General features: G+C 42.6%; 1 protein-coding gene across 4 annotated transcripts in view; it reads left to right on the top strand.

Annotated features, from left to right (window-relative positions):
* stxbp5a (syntaxin binding protein 5a (tomosyn)) overlaps positions 1-22,459 on the top strand; it is an 84,119-nt gene that overhangs the window by 43,544 nt on the left and 18,116 nt on the right. For all 4 annotated transcript variants that reach the window (XM_041958634.1, XM_041958633.1, XM_041958635.1 and 1 more), the window contains exons 5-10: positions 2,141-2,275; positions 9,284-9,347; positions 10,193-10,276; positions 17,811-17,934; positions 19,757-19,835; positions 20,456-20,610. In XM_041958634.1, the coding sequence (XP_041814568.1) occupies positions 2,141-2,275; positions 9,284-9,347; positions 10,193-10,276; positions 17,811-17,934; positions 19,757-19,835; positions 20,456-20,610 (641 nt within the window). The remainder of the gene's footprint in view (positions 1-2,140; positions 2,276-9,283; positions 9,348-10,192; positions 10,277-17,810; positions 17,935-19,756; positions 19,836-20,455; positions 20,611-22,459) is intronic.

The following is a 22,459-nucleotide window of genomic DNA, read 5'->3' as shown; positions in this document are numbered from 1 at the left end:
GCAAAAACTCAGCTCTCGAAAACAAGAAAAAAATCAGCATAACCCAGGAAATATTACTTTAAAAATTTCAAATTGTTGAGTGTCAAGGCACCAACAGTTATCTTAAAAGTAGTACAAACACGCTAATACAAGTACATCTGTCTGGATACAAAGAAATTCTGAGTTCAACAAAGCAGTTTTGTACTTGACAGTGTCGACAAACAGCTTTACAATTCCTGAAGTTCTAGTTTCAAGCATTAAGTTACTCAGCCAGTCATAAAATCTCAGTAAGAAGTTATATCTTATTAAGACATGAGACTTAAATGAGCATGTGCAACTCCATCTTTGATTTAGATACCATATCCCTGCTGTATGTAAATGTAGGTTAGGGTGTATCAGTGTTTTGTGTGTCTCTGTGTGCATTTTGTACTGTGTGGATGAGATTTATGTCAAGTAGCCCGATACATCTCCTCCAAAAAATGAATATATTCATGTTTTAGAGCAGAGTATCAGGGCAGTGAGGGAAGGTGTGTGTGTGTGTGCATGTGTTACAGGAGGAGCAGCTACTCTCAATACAACCCTGGAGCGAGGTTATGAGATAGACCCAGAGAGTGTGGAGGGGTGGGGGGCTTTACAAGCTTTTTCTCAGCATCATAACACATAAGAGAGACACTCAAAGTCACTGCAAGGACATGTTTACAAAGATCTGTGCTTTGATGCATGTTAAACATGTCCATATAGTACAATGCAGTTTTTTTGTTTAACCCTTTCTCTGAAAAAATACAGGTATATTCCACTAATGTCCCGTGCCAAGTATTTTAGAAGGAAACATACTGCAAATACTGCCTGGATTATAAAGGAGTTAGCTAAAAAGCTGGAGGTGTGCAGCATGATGTCCGCAGCCCTCATATAATGCCTCACTGCGGATGCTTCTTGTTCCATTGCTGCAGTATTTCAAACTGATCAGCTGTCATGGACATACAGAAACTGACCATGGAATTAATCACCATTGTGCTACCTCAATTCAGCACCAGATAGTGACTTACCAGACATTTATTTCAATTGAAATTTTTGATATTAAAACTGTAAAAATGTATCCATGCTTTATTTGGCATTTATTGGACTGGATGTTGTAGGGAAAGCAAATGAAATATGGTGATTTGCAGAATCACGGGGAAAGGAGTAATCACGATCTCTCTTGGAATCCTGCATTCTGAAGGACCTGCTCTTACATTTAATGCCAGTTTTATTAATTAATCTCTGATAGCATTTGATATGATTACTGGAAGAAAGCTCACTCCAGTCTATCTCAATGTAATATTTTCTTGTCACGCCACTGTTTATCCTCTTAATCCGCCTTTGACAGCAGATGTCACGTTCAAATATTAAAGTTGTACGTAAGCTTATCTGTCAAGAACGCAGGGGAAATACTCCAGTGATTCCTTCTTGTTGGAAATAATAGAGAAAGACAATAGTGCTGTCAAAATAAATGGATACAAGTTTAATTCTCTTCCTACTGGGGCGGTATGTCCCAGCTGATGGACCAGGGCCCTTGTCTTGTAGACACAGGCCACTGAAGTCCACAGGTGTAGCTCAAACCACCGTGCAAAATCAAAAGGATCACTGGAGGATCTGGACGACCTTGAAATATTAGCAAGCCGGTATTACTAAGGTTGTACATTATTATTCCTCAGACAGATTGGAGGTTGAATCGGCGGATGGATGAAAGAACAAAATGATGAAAAAGGGATGAGAAGATGAATGGATAGCCACAGCTAAGGAGGGAAGGGTTTATAACCTCTCATTAAACTTAAGTCTGATGGATGGATGAAAAGAGGAGATGGGGGAACGATGATGAAAACAGGAGAATTATGGGTGTCTCTTTGCCCTCATGTATCCTGCAGGTCTGCAGAGAAGGGGCTGATTGAAAGACTCAAAAATCTCTTTGGTTTGCCACTCTCATCTCGACTGCTTCGACCTGACGGAGTGGTAAATAATCCTCTCAAAGTGCAAAGTCCTACGTAATTTGTCTCTCGTTGTAAAAGGATGTTGAGAGAAAGTTTCCTTATCTCAGCTGTCGGTATCTTCCTCCTGGTTCGTCCATTCTCTGCTCTCTCTTTGCCGCCCTTTTAACTCACATCTCCTCTCCTTCCCTTCACAGGATAACTTTCTGCCACCTGCCCTTCCAGAGTAAATGGTTGTACATCGGCACCGAACGAGGGAACATCCACATTGTCAACGTGGAGTCCTTTACGCTCTCAGGCTACGTCATCATGTGGAACAAAGCCATTGAACTGTGAGTGTTGCTGCCGCCGCCCTCTGACGCTGCCTCGCACTCTTAACGCTCTGAAGGCTCCTTGCATTTGCTCTCTTCTTCTTCAAATGCTGCACAGTTTAGCATGCGGTAAAGGTTTTGTGCCATACGGAGGGGGCTGCATCTAATGGGAATCACTGACACATAGCTCAATATTTGAACTCTGCAGGAATCAAACTCATATCGCCAGCACTGCAACACTGATCTCAGGGTCTATTGACTCACCTTGCAGCACTTATGTGAGGTGAGGGATGCTGTGTAATCAGCATTATGCTGTTCAAAAGGTTGTTGTAGTTTAATTATTAATTAATTTAACGAGATAAGAAAGAATCATTAGTCAGTCTATCATTATCAGGCACAGTATCAGACTCCAGGTAGTGAGCGGCCTGTCTCTTTGCTATTTCAATGGATCTGTCTGCTTGACAGGCTCCATTTTGGTTCCCTGCTGAAGAGACTTAAATTATTCACTGGAGCGTTTTGCTTCACGCTTTCCCCTCATCCCCTTCTGTGCGTGTGTGTGTGCGCGGAGAGAGGAGGGGGGAGGGTGGAACAGGTGTCTGCCGAGATCAGTGTATGGTACACACAGACGTTTCGTCTCGTCGACAGGGCTGCAGGGAGGAAAAGGCGAGAGTGAGTGGTGGGAGAGAGGCAGGAGGCGGGAGGGAGAGTGTATGACAGCGGGGGAGACGGGAGGGGAATGGATGAGACAGGGCTTTTGCCTGGGGAAAAGGACATGCAGAGAGGAAGAGTGATGGAGGAGAGGAATGGAGTGGCGACAGAGGGATAAACGCAGGTAGCAGAGGGCAGAGCAGAGGCTGGTCCAGAGGAGAGTGACTTAGAGAGGTAGATGAAAAAAGGTTTCCAATTAAAGAAAAAAAGGGCAGATGGGGAAGGTAAGGAATGATAATGATGAGATAGTGGATAGATGTGGATGATGAGATAGAGATAGATACTGGGATGCCTCTTGACGAAAGGACAAGCAATAACTTCCACTTTTCTTTGCTTAACTCCACCCTCCTCTTACTCTCCTTCACCTTTACAGCACCTTTCACTCCTCCTCACCTGGCTTCATCTAGATGTCGGTGCTTTTCCCCTGGGCCATGCACACATTATTTCATCACCTCTATTCCAAAGTCTCTATCTGTGGTCAAGAAAAATGGTTTTCTATGAGAAGGTAATACATGTCTGCAGTGATAGTGGTCACATTTTGGCCAATCAGGGAACGACCCGCTCTACCTGTTTGGGCACATGCAGCGGGATGTGAAAACATCCCCTAAAGAAAAGTTGCTTCTTCTAAAATGCACCATGTCATCTGTACCCCCGTAGTGTCTAAAAAAGACACAAAAACAAAATTCCTGGTGCTTAAATTTAGTGACAAGTCATTATTTTGACCCTTCAAATTTGTAAATTTGGAAGTGAAATATTAGTTTTTATCAGAAAATATAAAATGATGGAATAACTTGTCTATTTTCTGGTTTGATGGCAAAAGCTTTTTGAGTTCATCAACCACAACCTTTGGTGGGACGCTGCTAAAAGGTAGATTAGTCCTTTCAAAACACTGGAGTTTGTATTAGAGTTAGAAATAGAGCGTTATGCCACTCTCACATCAAGCAAAAGGTCACACAGCCTGTAAGTGGAATTTTAAATGGCCTCAATGTCTCCTCCTCCACATCACAAATTGTAAACATTGCAGGAAATTCGCCATGCTGCTAGTCCATTTCCATTTACATTAGCAATAATACAATGATACGTACTTACAAATTAGAAGTGACACACGGTATATTATAGCTTATGATGCTCTTGAACCACATTGACCTGCATCAGTGCTCCTCCTCTTTCTCACGTTCCTGCTCTTTCCCGATATCTTACATCTGCTCTCATCTTCGCTCTCATTTCCATTTCCCTCAACCCACCCAGAGATTAATTGTACTCATCATACATCATCTGACTCAACATTCTGCTCTGCCAACAGCTTTGTTAAGCCACAAAACTTTCTTTGACGTGTTGTTTCCATCCAAACTGCACAATTAGCACGAGGAAATGAGGTTCCCATATGTTTTGGTCCAGGCCTCAATCACTCACACAGCCATTCTGTGGCATGCTGTGTCTTGAAGATGGCAGCAGTGCCAGGAATCGATTCCTCCGATTTGTTACAGATGCTCTGAGTATGTATGAGTGAGTGTCTGTGGTTTGCTTTGATGCAGATCAGAGAGATTTGAGGTGATTCTCTTGTTCTCTCTCCTTGTGTCTCTTTGCCAGCTGTGGGGTTGGCAGTGATAGAGTCCAGATACAAAAGCCTCTGTACTGTACCTCTCCCATTGTTCTCTTCTGATGCTGTCATCAGACGAAGATAGCACTTCATCTAAATGAAGGGGAATTAGCCTCATGCCGATAAGTCGATTGACAGAAGATGTATCAACAAGAATGTTTACAGTTGATTAATTACTTTAATCATATGTCAAATAGCACAAAGGAAACAATTTCACTTTCTGTGACTCTGCTTTAATTGAATATCTTTAGGTTTTGAACTGTTAGTTGGACAATATAAGTAATTTGAAGATGTTACCTTGAGTTCTGGAAATTTGTGCGTTTTATGGACAAAATGTCCATGTTGGATTTGCAGACCTGAATTTCAAACTAGGTCATAGGACAGTGTCATTAGTAGAACACTGCTGTCAGAGTCACCTACATTAGTATTATTATAATCCAGCCCCGTGGACCGGACAAAAATGGGAAATGTATGTGTAAATGGCTACAAATTCAAGCTATTTATTAGACTGAAGGAAATAAACTGAGCAAAAGCAAAAAGGGATGCAGGTGTTTGCAGGAAATGGATCCACACTGGGAGATGGAGCATTAATATCCTCTGGAGCACAAGGAGGTTGCTCCAGATCTGGCTGGCCACTGTGATCAGGCTCCTCTGGCACCTTAAGGACAACAGTACTGTAGGTAAATACAGTAACGGGGCAACACAACACGCACATACACACACACACACACACACACACACTCCAGCAGGCTAGGCAGGGGCTGTCACCTACATATATTGCTATTGAAAGCATAATGATTTTTTTTATTTTCAGGCCCTGCCTGCTACACCTCTGTTCTATTGTGACTGTTGTAATGAGGCCAGGATATGGTGTGTACTGGGGTCATCATCCCTCGGGCCCTGCTATTTGGAGACAAGCTGCAGTCGCTGTGCCAGTGGCCCCGGGCCTGACATGGCCCAGAGCTCTGTGCGTTAGTATGACTCACGCCGCTGCTCCCAAGCTACTGTACTGGAAAGACTATCAGATAAACACATACTCTACAGTACATCACCAACTGCATGGCACTATAGTTCAGTCAGTGCTACAGGCATTAAGGACGTTGCAGTAAGGCCACATTTGAATCTGTGTTTGCTCACATGCATAATTTGTCTGCATGTATGCACTGTATATGTAATAATGTTTATGTATTTGTACCTGGCAGCGTCTCTGCGTGTGTTTGATTTGATTCAGCTCGATGGTCACTGGGTACAGAGAGCCGGGGAGAAGTGGGACTAGGAGTGGTAAAATGTTAGCAGCTTACTATGACACATAGTTCACGTGAACATGTTGGCCAGAGGCCTCTTCTGTTCCGTCCTCTTTCATTTTCTCCCACTCTCCCACTCAGGACCCTGAAGCCACAGCGTTGTAAATACTTGTTTGAATGTTTCATGCCTGTGCGTACGCACCTCAGTGCTGTGTTTTTATGCATGTGTGAGGTCTTCAGCTGGTACCACAGTCCACTTCTTGAAAGGCATCACAGCCTCCAATATCCTCAGAAGCATTTACAATGGTTCCAGCAGCCCAGGTTCCAGGTGAAGGCACTATGGTACTATGACCTCTTCTTGGGGAACACTGCCAATGCGCTGATATTATAGATCACATTGATGATGATGCTGCTTGTTCAAACTCTTTCATTCAGGTCAATACAAAGCTAAACCAATATAAGCAATGCATGAAGGCTAGTTCCACATTTTGGGAAATAGGCTTATTTGATTTCCTCCTTGGAGCCAAGAGATGGTTATCTTATCTTAGCATAGAGACAGGAAGCAGCCTGGTTCTGTCCCTTAAAAAAATCCTAGCAGCGCCTCTGAATTTCACATAGAAATCATGTATTGTAACAATGTAAAATTAGCCTCATAAATGAACTCTACAAAAGCTCCTATGCATTAACACACTCACAGGACACACACAGTCTACCGAGGTGAGACGAGGGCACATACGAGTGTGCTGCAAAGGAGCTGCCGAGCCATGTTGCTGCGGAGACACTGTTATGGTGACTGCGCCTGTGCTGCCCCAGAGTGTCACCCGTGGTGACACCAGATGTTCAGGACTTCACTGTGCATGTGCGAGTCAGCGTACATGTGCACGCGGCCTGCTAGCTAAGCCCTTGAATGGGTGCGCTGAGCTTTTATTCATACATGCATAATACCAGAAATCACACATTTGTTTAAATTCACATATTGGTCTTTAGTGTGTGTGTGTCTGTGTGTGTATGGGTGTGCCTGCACTGAAATGATGCTTTCAAATTCAATGAGGCGTTACCCTTCCTGTTGCTTAAACATCCTCCCTGCGTTGTCTACACACCCACGCCGTCGCTTTATGGTCTTCGTGTGTGCGCTTGCAACACATATGTACTGTACAGCAATTGTCCATCTTCCCTAATGTGGTGAAGGAATCATGGGGTGGGATGAATATCTGACGTGCAAAGAAGGATTTGGTGCAATAGAGGTTTAGAAAAGATGACTGGTTGGACTGAAGGTGCCAAGGGGAGAAGATTTTTGAAAGATTTCATGTATGATGTTGGTGCAACATACATAAAAGCATTATATTTGCCATGAGGTAATTAGTTAAACTCTAGTAGTTATACATTGTGTGTGTGGTGTGAGAGAGAGACATGAAAGAAATCTTGAATCAGAAGCTGAATGATAAGAATGTGATGCCCATAACTGTGAATGATATCATGAGAACAATGGCATGCTCACAGCCATGGAAACAGATACTGTAGTAGTATGCATGCGCACTAAAGCATCTATCTGTGAACAAGCAAAAGCTGCAGACACACATATACGCATGCCCGAATGTTCTCGTCCCTGAAGATCTTTTTTACTCTGTATGCAAAACGCAGAGTCATTAGCAGTACACAGGCAGGGATGTGTGGTTACAGGACCGTGCTGAAGTAGTTAAGCAGGAGGTGTGTGTGTGTGTGTTTGTGTGGGTGGGTTTGTGTGCTTGTGGCAGAGTATGGATGATTTTTGGGAGCCTGTCTGCGCTCTGCCCATCCTGCCTCTGTTGCCATGGTGATTCCTTTATCTCCAAACCTGAACATGTATTTGTGGACTTTGTAAATGTGTTCATGTCAGATTTATTTACTATATAACAACATTTTTATCAGCGTTTTTTTTTAACAAAAGAGATTTGTTCCGGAGCCTCACAGGGGACTATGGAGAACATTGCACATTAAAATCCTAAAACAAGAGTAAATGAATCACGCGGGACTGGACGGTGAAGCTTTTATGCATACAAGTTGCATTTTGTAATTCAGCAAGAGGGTAATTGTTTGTTATGGATGTAGGTTTTACAAACAGCACGGGTGTTAAGATGTGCCTAATTGTGTCGACATGCAAATGTGTGTGTGTGTGTGTGTGTGTGTGTGTGTGTGTGTGTGTGTGTGTGTGTGTGTGTGTGTGTGTGTGTGTGTGTGTGTGTACATGAGCGTGCTGCTGTGGACGGCTGTTAACGGAGAGACAAGGGGATTGGATAAATCAACAGCTCCAGCTGCAGTAGAGCTTAGGTAATAAGGCTACAGCACAAACAGGCTAAATATAGAGACAACTGACTGACTGCCTGCCTGCCCACACACACAAAGTTTATGCAGCTATCCTTGTCAGGACATTACATTGGCTTCCATTCATTGTGGACAGCCTAACCACAACCCTAACCCTAATCTTAACCAGGACCTCAAAAGTGACGTTTCGTCTCATTGGTGCCAGGCTTTGGTCCCTATTAGGACTATACTAGAAAGGGTCCTCAACAGGTTACATAAATGTGCACACATTGCTGTCAGTGCTTTCCTTCTTTGGGCTTATACTCATATGTACATGCACTCATGCTGGGCTAAAGTTAAGAAATGGAGTTTACATGAATCCTCTGTTTGTAAATTTCATTCCAAAAAATGTATTTTGAGTGGAATATATGAATTAATCAGTCAGTTATACTTTATTTCTAAAGTATGAACATATGCATTTTTATGGTTTATATTGCCACCAGCATGTCCTGTCCGTCACTGTCACACCTCTAGCAAATATAAACTCTGTACTGCTAAGACATTGGATAAAACAAGGTCTTTTCCTTGCCCCTCTTACATTACTTACATTTGGTTGCAGCTCCCACCCTCTTCCTCTCCTTGTCAGCCATCCTTGCCCTTGCTCCATGGTGTTGGGGTTATGTTTCGGGCTCTAACAGTCACTCTTTTTCAGCTGTGACCTTCTCTGGCACTGCTTGGCCCACTTCATGTCTTTAAGGCAGGGCAGGTTAGGTAAATTCTGCTGCCACGTGGCACGCACAGAAAGAGGTTTGACATAAGGCTGTCTGGAGGGTAAAGCACAGACAGGAGGCTGAGAGGAGGGGGGTGCAAGCATTTTGTGCTGTCTTCTCTGCTGACATGCAAATGGACATGCACGCACATACACATAGCCACTGGGAACTGTCTGGCCTGACAGAGCCATCCATCACAACCTGAAGTGAGCTTATGTCTTTGAACAGCCTTTTAGAGCCTAGGAGTGATTGGCAGCTCTGTCCTCCCTAGCGGACCTCTTCCACAGGTTCAAAGACACTCGCTTCCCACCTGAACCCTCTCGATGCATCACTATGAGCCATATGTCTCTGCCGTGGTTTTGATGTCTGACTACTGCATTAGAGAAAAACGCTCCCTATATGTCTCTCTCACTGTCTCTCTCAAAAGGTCCTCCAAGGCTCACCCTGGACCAGTCGTCCACATAAGCGACAACCCCATGGACGAGGGAAAGGTAAAGAATAACGTCTTTTTTCCACACACACATGCAAGCACACTCAAAATAAGGTGTTGTTACCCTGGTGAGAATAGACAACCACGATTCAGGTTGTTTTTTTAGTGTTATGTCACTTCATGATTCAGTGATTTCATCAGCAAGTCGAAACCAAATGCGTGAAATTCTCCAACCAGCAGACATTTAGATCCGCTATAAACATTAAAGTTTTACTCAATAAAAAATGGTAGTGAAGTAGTCAGAGCAGCCTGAACGACAGCAAAGAATGATGTATTCGTCTTACCAGTATCTACCACTCAAAGCTGCTTGTAGACTGTGTGAAGGCCCTGTTTTTGTCATGCACCTCTGTGATTTAGCTTAGCTTTTTAAACAATATAAGGTAACTAAGGTGACTGGCTGAGAAAATGATTATTCACCACACCCTCTCATGTATATTCCACTTACACAGTACATACTGTGTTTATATGATTGAACTAAAACTGTGCTTGAATGCAGCCTCATTGTCCCAGCACACATGATGTGCAGTTAAAATAGGGATTGCTCTGTCCAGTTTTTAAAGTATTAAGACAAGCTGTTGTTTCTATAAATAAGTAAAAAAAAAAAATCCTGTACACTTTATGTTGGAAGAAAATCTTTTTGCATGTTCTGTTCTCAGCTCTTGTGAACCAGAGGGGGCAGGATTCTTCCTCAGCCCCTGTAGTCTGATTATACCTGACTTCCTTTCATGCTGCGTGTGAATGTCAAATGTATTACTTCTTTTTCCACCCATCATGGGGTCTGTTCTATCTCCTCTCTGTCATCTCTCCTACCTATCTCGCTGACTGCCTGTCGCTCTTTCTCTCCAGCTTATAATTGGATTTGAGTCTGGGATCGTGGTCCTGTGGGATCTGAAATCAAAGAAGGCCGACTATCGCTACACTTACGATGAGGTAGGCAAATCTCCCATATTTCCTTTCTTCTCCAGCGGCTTTCAGTCATTCCTCCCGCTTCTGATCTGCAGAGCATCTTTTAATACAGGAACTGGGGATTAAATTACGTATTCATGAACTATGCTGTATACAGTTGTGCACATGTGTGTGTACGTTTATTCCTAGAACAAACCTTGAATTTGAGACAGTTTAATACAGCTGACTCAGCTAGTGAGTTGAGAACAAAGAGAGTGTTGATTGGGAAGGAATATTCTACGTCCTGTTTTATCCCAGCAGGACAGAAGGGGACAGGTTGGTCTTCATAGAAAATGGCAGCTCTAATGTGCCATTTAATGAAGATGAAGCTGAAGTTTGGTTTGCCAGAATTTTACTGCCAATTCTTACTGGACTCACTAACTGGATTTGTGCTATCCAGCTACAGGAAGATTGAAGATGCTCATAAAAGTGATTCCTCAAAAGAAGACATCATGGGAAATGCACATATATGCTTTCTTGATGAAAGACTGGAAATAGGTAGAAACAGCTAGCCTGGCTCTGGTAGGTGAATCTGCCTACCAGCGGATGTCTCCTTGGCTAGTGCCGCACTCACAGCTAAAGAAAAGATGTCTTTCAGACGAGCGGTGGCGCTTCCAAAGGGGAGCAGTTTGCGAAATGCATGTTTTAACAACGTCATGTTTCAAACAGCAGAGTGCCATGTGTTCATGTCTCCAGAGTGAGGTCGCAGGGCTGCACCGTGATCATGCTTGCTTATTGCGGCTGTAAAAACATTTTGGGCAAAATTTTGTATGAGGTGCACCCTTTTAAAGCACTGAGTCATGTGGCTTCATCGGCTTCCCCTGAGGCGATAGTGTGTGTCTATAAATAAAAAGACACAACAATAAAAAAAGAGACTCAGTGTCAGAGCTGCTTACGTGTGCCAGAAACCTAGACTGTATCTATTTCCCAGTTGGTTTTTTTCCACTTATTTAATTTTCAGTATTTGGAGAGTTTTTATGATTTGTTATGTAAGTGATAAAATGGTAGCCTGTGTCTTTTCTGGGGCAGGTTTTGGCAATCGGTTATTACATTTACTCTAAGTGTTTCAACTTGAAACAGTCTGACCTCCCGCAGTCCATGACCTAGAGTCTTAGTGGGAACTGAATATGACTATGAATAGATCTCATTCATAATGTTGTCATTGAGGTTTAAGCCAACTGAATGGTTGTAGGCACACACACACACATGCACACAGTCAACACGTGGTCAGACAGCGGTGTCCGGAGACACGGAGCCAAACCGGCTGTGGAAGACAATTAGATTATTGTAACGCTCATGCTGGTGCTCACCTCATTGGCAGCGCCGCGGTGCTATAAGCACGCTGAGATAACAAGAGTCACCGAGGACCACGTAGACACAACAATGAGAGTGGATTTTGTATGTTCAGTATGCACGGATCCCCCTCTCTGTCTTTGCCTTTGCTGTCTCCCTCTCTCAGATAAGCTAATATCCTCCCACTGCTTCTAGGGTATTACGGTCTCTAGTATTGAATCTCCCAAGGGAGCTCATCTCTTCTCTCCAAACCCCTACAGCTACACCTCTCCAGAGGCTGGGGGTTGAGTGGGTGGGGGTTCTCGGGGAGGGGGGTGCTCCTCATTTCGTTTGCTCTGATTTCCACTGACGAGGCGAAAGAGCCTGCAACGCAAGACACTTTCCTCTCTTTTGGAATGTCCTATGGCTAAAGCATCAGTTTTGTTTTGCCTCATGTTCTGCTTTGCTGCATCACCAGTGAAACGTTGCCATGATTGACCCATGACGTTCCTGATCATACTGTTGTGGACAGGGCTGCAGCAACACTAATTAATTAAAGGTAGAGCTGTAGGAAATGAACATAACCGGGCCTTGGGGTGGGTGGAATGGACAAAGTTAGTATGATACCTGTGTTGTGATAATCGCGTAATTCATCAAAATTACATAATAATCACACCAATCACAATACTACATTAAAAAAATGTGTATATTCTCAAAGCAAATTCAATGCTGTTACTGGTTTTGCTGCTTTAATTGGGAATGATGGTGGAGACAGTGAAGGGCGAAATAATGTCCAAGATGGTTGCTATGGAAATGTGGGTCTAATTTGATGTATATGTATATATATATATATATATATATATTTTTTAGTGTGCGTGCAAACGTCATCTCTTTATAGCTTCTGCGAACAGTACTGTAGGGTGAAATAAGTTTTTACAGCTATTGCAATCTATATTCACCCTGCTGCGCACTCCTCTTCTTGCTGCTTCCATTCAAACGCTGTTTGCCTAGAAGCTCGCTGCCAAGTATCAAAGTTGTCGACTGAAACGAACAGGGAAGCTTTCTCTCTTCTTCTGTTAAGCAGCAAGAGTGAGCCAGCAGACCATGCAGTGATGGATTCAGACTTTGGAATAAGCGTGTCTTTAAGACTTTTTATTTTTAGTTTCTTGTGTGTGAAAGGTAGTCTATGGTCTGGCATTTCAAAGGGTGGAGATAAATGGTTTCTGTGAGTAATGCTGGCTCCTGTTTTCTTGGCACATTTTTAACGATTCTTGCAAAAGATTTCTCACACGACATCAGCAGGTTGGATGCGCCTAAGGTTCTGTATATTAATGAAACTGTTTTGATTCAAATGAAGGCAGCTTTTTTTTTTTTTTTTTACTTATGGGTGCTGTCAAGCTGCAGAGATGTCAGCAAATCACAGACCTTAACTTGGCACCCAGACGACAACAAAGTTTCCGGCGGAGTTCTAACAAAAAGCGGAGAGGATAAAACTTTTGTTTTTACAAGCTGAAGAGCTGAGCGAGCACGCCTTTAACTCCGTGTCTTTCCATGGATTATGTATGATTAGCTGTGGATCAGCAGTATGGGTTTCCAGTGAGTGTTAGCCAGAGAGCATCCGTCACCCTGACCCTGCTCCGTCTGACTCAACACCTTGGTCCGAGTCCGGCCCTGCTGAATGTCTGATATCACAGCCAGCTCCAAGTTTCCGCTCCCCTCCTGTTTGTCTCCTGGCGGCTACTGCTCGCTCAGTGAATGCATGGATGAATTTTTTATTTTTGTGTCACACCTTCAAAAGGCCCATTATTCAAACTCACTAATTTATTCTACGCTCTGCTTATACAAACAAGCCCAACATCCCACCCTTTTTCTTCCATCACAGCTCAATCTTGTGCTTCTGTAATGTTTTTCCTTTTTTTTATATCATTTTGACTCTGTTTCTCTTGTGCTTTTTTCCTCCTCGTCCTTTATTTATTTCTTTTTCTCCCTGTCAAATCATGCAGAAGGGACCGGCAATTTGTGCCGAAAAGCCCAGTAACTCTGTTGCAGAAATGTTTTGGTTACTTCTGGTGTGACTGCGATAACCAAACCAAATGCAACCCACAACACAAAACCCCAAAAATGTTTGCTTCTATTTACTGAGGGCCAAGCCACAATTCTTAGAGCTATTATTGAAGGCCTGCAATGACAAAGTAAAAAGTGTGAACTTATTCCCACATCTAAGCATTAATTGCTTCATTTCCAAGCAATACAAAAAAGAGGAATTTGTTTTATTAACATATTTTACCACCATAATTCAGACAATAAACAGCTATTTTTGAATGCCGTTCTGATTTGAAACATGTTTTTGTACAATAAATAAATGAAAATAGTAAAAATTAGGTAGAAATGGCGCTTAGTAGCTCAACATGGATGAGTTTGTCCATGTAGGACAACACACACTCTTTTTGATGGACAGCTCAGTTGACTTTACTTGATATGCGCCCATGCCGTAAATCCCTCCCATCTGGTTGTCCAAGAAGATTAAAAGCAAATGCTGCAAATTATTGACAATCTCCATCTGACACAAGTCTGGCTTCATAAGGAAGTATTTTCTTTCCCCCTAAGACCTGTTGAGAATACAGACAGATTACTTTACCAAAGCTGATGGGTCATTTGGCAAGTCTGGCGCAATATCCATTAGTGGGTATAATATAATTCTTTATGTGATGGTCAGTCTCTGTGGGGCTGTATGCATCAGGATGAACTGGGTGTTACCCTTTGTGCTGTTAAAAAAACAAACAAAAGGTGATTCACACAAACTGTTTTTAACCACGTCAGTCACTGAGTGGTCCAGAGTGAAATATCTCAGTCATTGTCGGATGGATTGGATGGTCTGCTGATGCAGTCTTAACCAAAGCCTAATATTAAGCATTTCCAAAGTTATTACGATTCAGTCTAGAGCCAATCCTTAAAAATCACAAGGGTCTTACAATCTCAAATTGTTAATTTGAAATTTAGTTGGATTTAAGAGTAAATAGCTTCCCTGATCCCGCTGACTTTTCATTTTGCAACCCCCAAAACTAAAGGCCAAATTCTCTGTTGTTCTTCGGGAGTAATAGCATATTTTTCTTGCTCCAGTCATAACCGATGATGGTGCATCATTTTTTGTGATATAGAATAGGTCTTGATTGGTAAATAAAACCTCACAGGGGCTTGTTTCTTTCAGGGCTTATGTAATAGGCGCAACACAAAAACAGAAGAGATTTCACGTTCCGGCACGAGAAGGGATTTCTCTGTGGAAATCACTGTTGACACACTTGCCCCCAAATGCTTGTTTTTCAGATTAAGCCTTTTTGGTTGAATGTTTTTCTTCTTGAGCTGAATTACCATCGCTGTGAGAGCCCCTGTGTGTGCATGTGTGCGTGCGTGTGTGTGTGTGTGGCACTTGAGGACTAAGCTGTCTTCGTGTCCCAGTGTGACACAACGCTGGCAGAAGCTATTCTACTTAGGGCTGTGATATGCATATTTATGGGTATGTCTATTTTTCTTCACCAATCTCAATTTGTTTGTTTGTTTTCGTCTTCGCTGTGAATTAGTGCGTGTGTGTGTGTTTGTCTGTGTGTAGGGACGCACTCGCTCGTGTTTGTGTGACTCTAACAAGTGTTGACTGAATTCTCTCATCCCCCACAGACCAATCTGTGAAAACTGACCTAATGTAATAAATCATGAAATTAGTCTTTTTAATTGGTATTGTTTGATGCGATGGGTACCATGTGTTTCAATTACCCTTCTCATTTTCCAATTAAGCGCACTGCATTGTTCCCTGTTGGGACTGTCAGAGCGAACAATGCGCTGACAGATTTCTAGAATTCAGTCTGTCGCTGTCAAAGCGTCTCTGAATGGTTGAATGAGGGCTTATTCTCATAAAATTGTGATAAGCCTCAGCGTTTAGTGTTTTCTTGAATGTCTGCAGATCACATCCTTTTTCTAGGCTGCAGTCGGCATGAAGAAAAAAGATCTTAGGCCCTCCACTGCTGGTATCTGAACCCATTAATGTCTCATCTTTATTAAAACTTCTATCATCTGTGTGTGAATATAATGAGAGCAAGACGTATCAGTCACTCCCAATGCCAGCATCAGGTCCCAGATCCCCAAGAATATGCTCTATATGTCTAATTATATGTACAGCTTATACAGTATAGGATAATTCACTTCAGTTCCAGAGCGTGGGATTTCACAGAATTGGAGTGGAGGAATGAAGTTCACACTGCATTCAGCACACCTGCTATAACTGCATCCACGTCACCTGGCACTGCACACCAGTGAATCACTTCTGGCAGCAAATCATTGACAAGCTGCATCCCACCGTCCCTGTCACTTCAGGACTCACATCCGCTGTCGGCTTAGATAAGACACCTTAGCCATTACTCATCATGGCTCTAATTATGTCCAAGAAAACAATCCACACAAACAGGAAGTCAGGTCGCTCCATGACGGCAGATCAATTGAAACAAACGATCCAAAGTTTTAGAACTTTATTCATCTTTGGTTCATTTGTGTGTCTTTGTGGGAGCGAGGGGGAGTGAGTCATCACCTGCGTAACGAGATAATGCGAGCTACATCACTGCGGCTATGTCTCATCAAGCTCTCTGTGACCTGGAGGAAATCCCGTTGCAAAAGACAGGATAATGAGACCTTTGAAAATTCTCAAGGCTGCGCATCCAAAAACGCCCACCTCAGGAGCAAATCAAGTTCTGCACAGAGTCACTCTATTGGTTGAGCGCTGTCGCCTCACGGCAAGAAGGTTCTGGCTCTAGCCCCCCTCGCGCCCTGCAAAGGATAAGCGGTTATAGATAATGGATGGACAATTTACTCGGGGACAGATACAGTTACATTTGTTGTGCTGTCACATGAGCATGATCTGTTGGTGCCCGACGCCGTCTCGCTTAAGTTTTCTCTGAAAAACCTGACATGCAGCGCCGCTTATGATTAATGACACACTGAAGGCAAAAATTGATATACACCTAAATAAATAGCAGCTTCAATTGGAAGGGATTGGCTTAACCTGACCGTGTGCTCACATCGGCATTGACAGCAAGGTAATCACTCATTTCAGATGAGCGATGTGAGGCGAGGGGAAGCATTTGGGAGACGAGGCGACAAGGGAAAGCGGCGGGAAGTTCACACTCAAACGACAAGTGGAGCTTTTGCAAGAATTTGCAAAATATTGAACAGTGCAAGGTGGAAGCAGTCAAGCACGCTTTTCAGAAAAGGCTACACCGAATGCTAACCATGATGTCAGAGAATATATCCAAAAGAGTATTTTCCCTGACGAGGCACTCGGCTCGTGGTGGGACACATTAATGTTCCGGGGGGAACGTGCCCCCGGGCGATCCATGTGGCAGGCCTTGTAAAACTGCTTTGAAAGCTGTTGTGGGCCGCACAAAGATTTGGTGCACGTCATCATATTTAACTTAATGTCAAAATGTTTGCTGGGTTTAATTATGAGCCATGAAAAGGGCATCAATAAGCAAGGTTGCCCTTTACTGCCGTGCTTTGGTCATGATGTGTTTGTCTTTTCAATGATTGCTTGTCAGTAGATAAATCATTGTGAGTCGGCTCACAGCAGCGACGGGGCTTTTTAGATGATGGGGAAGATGAGAGGACAGAGAGGCCACCGTCTCTCAAACTCCTGTTTGCATGTCCTTATTGTTTGTAACGATTAGCTTGTTTCTGTGCCAATTTCTCCATTTGGGTCTTTGCTTTTTCCACCTTTGTCTTGGTTTTGAAGACCTAACTCCTAACGCTAAACTTCCTCCCTTGCAACACTGGTTGCTTTTCCTGTAAATACTGTAGATCAACTGTGTTTCAATTATATTAAATGTTAAAGAATTCTTTTTTCCTTCCGGGCGTTTGTGTCTTTATGAAATAGAATCCGTAAATTTATAACTCTGCTAATAAAACCTTCCTCCTGGCATTCCTGAATAAAATGACCAATCCATTTCCGCTTTCCTCCACATTCAGCAAATGTCTGCATGTAATTCATGCCACAGGAAATGCTGTGAAGTCAGGGGCCAGACTCTTTTATCTCGCTTTCACCATCTGCTCAAGAGTATGTAACGCAGAGCCGCATATGAGCATTGTACTGTGTGCCGTATGGCTGTGGCAATGCAACACACTTACTAATGTAAGGGAGATGGTGGCACATGATGTTTTATCCTGCTGAACCACTGACCCCCCCCTCTTCCTGCCTGTCGTTTCCTAGGCGATCCACTCAGTTGCTTGGCATCACGAGGGCAAGCAGTTCATTTGCAGTCACTCAGATGGGACTCTGACCATATGGAACGTCAGAGGCCAGGGCAAGCCCATACAGACAATCACCCCACACGGTAAGGAGGTGGAAACGCACACACACACACACACACACACACACACACACACACACACACACACACACACACACACACACACACACACACACACACACACAGTCACTCCCTAATTCACTCATATACTCCTCATCATTTAATAGATACTCTGCAGTGTTCACATTGTGGGAATTCTGCGAGCGGACTGCTGTATGTCGGTCAACTTGGAGAGCAAAACTAGTGCCTGGCATATATCTTTTCAAATTTCTACCCTATAAACTTTTACAGAATTTAACTGCACAAACAGTATTAATTGTAATTTATTTGCTCCCAGTTTCATTAATTTTTTTTTTAAATTTCCTATAGAAAAATCCTTTTTGCTGTGTTTTTAGTGTTCTGATCTCTTGCATCTTGCGTCTTGTTTACTTCTATTTTTCATCTTTGTGAAGCACCTTGTATGGTATTTTTTGTATGAAATGTGCTGTATGAATACAGTTTTATCATTGTTATATTGTCAGTGTCATATTCAGAGACAAACTGGTCATCTGAGGAAAGTAAAGAGTTTCTTATAAATTAGTTGTTTCCGTCCTGCGGGTCAGGACTGTCATGAGTTGCGAGATGAATCTAAGGGGAAACAATTACTCGGGTTGAAAATAAGAAAATATTGCCAGAAAGAAACCTTTAAAAAAATCTTTAAAAGAAATGTTTTTTCTTCTTCCAGCTATAAAATGTATTTAAATGGAACAATCTGAGACAAGAAAATCACCCTCTGATTGAACTGCTCGCAATTTATAGACAAATACTCTGTGATGAGGGATTGTAAGAAGTCTGTCTTTATATAGTCACATGACCCGCTCTATACTCATGGAAGCCATCCCTCAAGAGCCTCCCTACTCGTGGCTCCCTCATCAAGTCCACATTGCAGGATTATTGTCAGTTCAATTATCTCCTGCCGCTGTTTGCTTTACTTTGTGTCTGCACGCGCGTACTTTAGTGCCGGCGCTCTGTTTATTTCCTGCAGAAAAGCAAGTCTGCTCTTTTGAAGATGCGTTTTAACCCACACTCCTCTTCCTCCCCTCACATATACTCACCCCACAGAGCACTTTGACAGCTCAGCCAGACGCAGGCCCGAAGAAAGAAGTAGACGGAGTGCCGCAAATGCACAGAGAGAGCATGAGAGTCAGGAAGAGGAACAAAGAATGAAATGAAAAGGAAAACTTCTAACCAGCTTCTCAAGCTGGTTTTGTGTGCAGGGATTTCACCACACAGGGTTTTTAATTAGTTGTTTCTCCTACAGCTGCATACGTAATTAGTTTGGTATTTAACGGTCAATTATGCAAATTCCTTTGACAGGTTTAAATAAGGATTATAAGTCCTTTAATTGTCTTTTTTAGATATCTGTTATTTAGATGGAGTTATTAAAAGTAGTCCTTTAATATACAGACCTTCCTTGCATAACCTGCCTTTGGGCTCACTTTGGCTCTCCAGTAATAGTTCAGATACATTCAGCCACTTATTGTGCGTTCTGATATGCGAGAATATACACAGGTATGCAGGCGAATGCTAGATGTGCAGATTTCTGTCACGTGGACCTCCCGTATGGTTTGAATGGGTGGATTCTGTAAATCGTCCATGATCATCGCACCTTCTTTTCATGTCCCTGCCCCTGCATTTGTCTATCTCCTCTCTGATGAATAGCCTTTTGTTATTGTCTGGCTACTGTTCAAAGCGGCATTTTAAGTGGAGCTTCTGGGGGGGGGGGGGGGGCAGCAGAAACAAGACTAGAGGAGGGGAAAAGGGATGATCTGCCAAACTAAAGTATCTTCTGTTTGTTCTATTTTAGGAAAACAGCCCAAGGACGGGAAGAAGCCAGAGCCTTGTAAACCCATTCTCAAAGTGGAGTACAAAACCACTAGAAATGGGTAGGGTCCCTCTCTCTCTCTCTCACACACACACACACACGCACATGATTAGGCATGAATATGCTTAATTAGACAGTTAAGGCAAAAGGCACATCAAGGTTGTTTACAGGTATTAAAAGCTGTTGCCAAGGCAATGTGAGCAAAAAATTTGCACACGCAGTCTTACGTCAATCCAGCCAGGCCAACTATTTCTCCGTGACAGGCATTTCCCTCTCGCTGTTAGGGTTGTTACTATGGAAGATATTGTACACTCAAAGGTGTTCTGATATTAGAATCATCGCCGTGTCACATTGTAGTATTTCTCCAGAGCTGTGTCTAGTTACTGCTGTTAAATCATCCACTTTTCAAAGTTTATTTGTAGTCAGATAAACCCATGGTCAGATTTAACTGGTGCAGGAAGCAAAGCAGGAGACTCATGTTTAATTTATCTTGTGTGTTGTTTTACAGTAGGATGGTGACAGAACTTGGGCATGTGCACACTGTATTGGAGGTGCTCTGATATATGATTTTAATTGGCATCTGCAGACCAGTCAGAAACTAGTGCTTTCTGTGATCATGGTATATATTGTGTATATGAAAAGCCAGTTAAATATTGATGCCTGTGCTTGTGTGTGACCCAGGGAACCCTTCATAATCCTGTCTGGTGGTTTGTCCTACGACACGGTGGGCCGGCGGCCTTGTTTGACGGTAATGCATGGGAAGAGTACTGCTGTGCTGGAGATGGACTATCCTATAGTAGACTTCCTCACACTCTGTGAGACACCATACCCTAATGGTAAGTTTGGGATATGCTATTATGTGCATGTCTTAGCAATACATTTGTATGGAAATCATCATCTTCCATCTGCTTTTGTCAATGCATTAGACTCACGCACACACCTTTTTGTTTTTTAATTACGTCAGATTGCTTGCCCCTGTGTTGGTGTGTTTCTGTAATAAATATGAAATTTCCCAGGGGGATGGATGCTATTCCAGTTTCATTATCTGGTACACGGAATATTGCGTTTTCATTTCATCTGTTTGTACACAATAGCCTTCCATCAAAATTAAATTATCGTCTTATTCTCTGTATTGAAGAGTCAACAGCTAAAACAAGCCAGAGTGGAGCTGAATGTTATGGGATCCTGTATGTATGCAATCCCACCATGAAAAATCTGGTGCAGCGTTATCTGGCACATATACAGCGACGGGAGGGATTAGTGAGTTATGTAACAATGGTGACTTCATTTTGTCACTGGCAACCTGATGTCACCACCCGCTGATTTCATCTTTTAATGGACATTACTGGGTCTTTGGATTACACAATACATGTCTGGCCGACGATGTGTGCACACTTAAACCAGCGTTAGCGTGTCGAGGAGGTTGATAATCCATGATGATATGATGCACACCAGTTTGTTTGAATGGGAAAGCAAATGGCAAGAACATATCCTAGTTTAGGTGCATCTGCTGAGAAAGACATTGTTACTCACTTGCCTTTTACATCCTGATTTACAAATTACACAAACACAAAATGGATTTTTTTTTGTGGCACTGATTTAGTCGCTGAATTAGTCTGTATCTTTAGGTCCATCAACAGTGAAAGTGGCCATAATTACAGTTGTTATTCACAGCTCCCAAATGCCAAAAGTGACAGTTAATGTCCAGCAATCTAAAGCTGTGTGACGATTCACAGCAGAATGTGAATCACTTGTAAACCAGCGGCAGGCAAGTAAAATGAGAAGGACAGTGAGAGATGTAGTGACAACAGCTGTCAAAGTGTTTCAGCCTCGGTGTATTCTGACAGCCTCAGACCTGCTGCTCTGCACAGCAGATTGTTCTCTGGACACCAGTTTGCATGCACACACACATACACTTGTGGACATAGGGTACATATCTGAATGGTCTCTGTGTGGCAGGGCTGAAAAATTAATTGAAATGTGATCGAAATGGCAAAATGGCCAAGTGGATCGCAGTAGCTGCAATTTTTTGATAAAGGCAAAATGTGCCACAACATATAAATGAAGCATTGTGGTGCTGCAGAGATGCCCCGGCCTACAAGTCGACATAAGTCAGCATGCTTATTTGGTACAGACCTCAACAAAAATCACATCATCAATTTATATTCTTCTTTCAGTGAATATGAAATGTAAAAATCAAAATTCCTGCGAAAATCAGGGCTCAAATTGCATCGCATTGCATCTTTTTTTTTTTGAGAACAAGAGCTGATGTTGTTAGTAATTACTTTGAACTTTCTTTATATTCTGATTGTATTTTCAGTTGGTTTTTTTTTTTGTTGTGGCTCGATGTGCAATCACTTTTATAATGCTGTAAGACTGTGACGGGAATCAGAGATATGTGCAAGTAGCTCATTTATCAGCAGGATGTTCTGTACTGGTTCCAGAGACGCTGTTATAAGTAATGAATCTCTGCTGATGGGACCAGCACATTCATTCTATCAGTTCATTCAATACAAAGGTTTAAAATCTGTCTCAAGGTTGAGTATAAAATTCCACTCCTAAATCAGACGGATACAAATATGTAACCAGGAGAGTATTCCCGACGGCTATAAATCACATAGATTAATAAATACCAAGCATTAAGTGTTCTTGCCCTCAGATCTTCAGGGCACAGATATGATAATA

The sequence above is a fragment of the Chelmon rostratus genome, chromosome 18 (genome assembly GCF_017976325.1).
Source record: "Chelmon rostratus isolate fCheRos1 chromosome 18, fCheRos1.pri, whole genome shotgun sequence".
Classification (NCBI taxonomy): Eukaryota; Metazoa; Chordata; class Actinopteri; order Chaetodontiformes; family Chaetodontidae; genus Chelmon; species Chelmon rostratus.
This window is presented reverse-complemented; position numbering and strand designations above follow the sequence as displayed.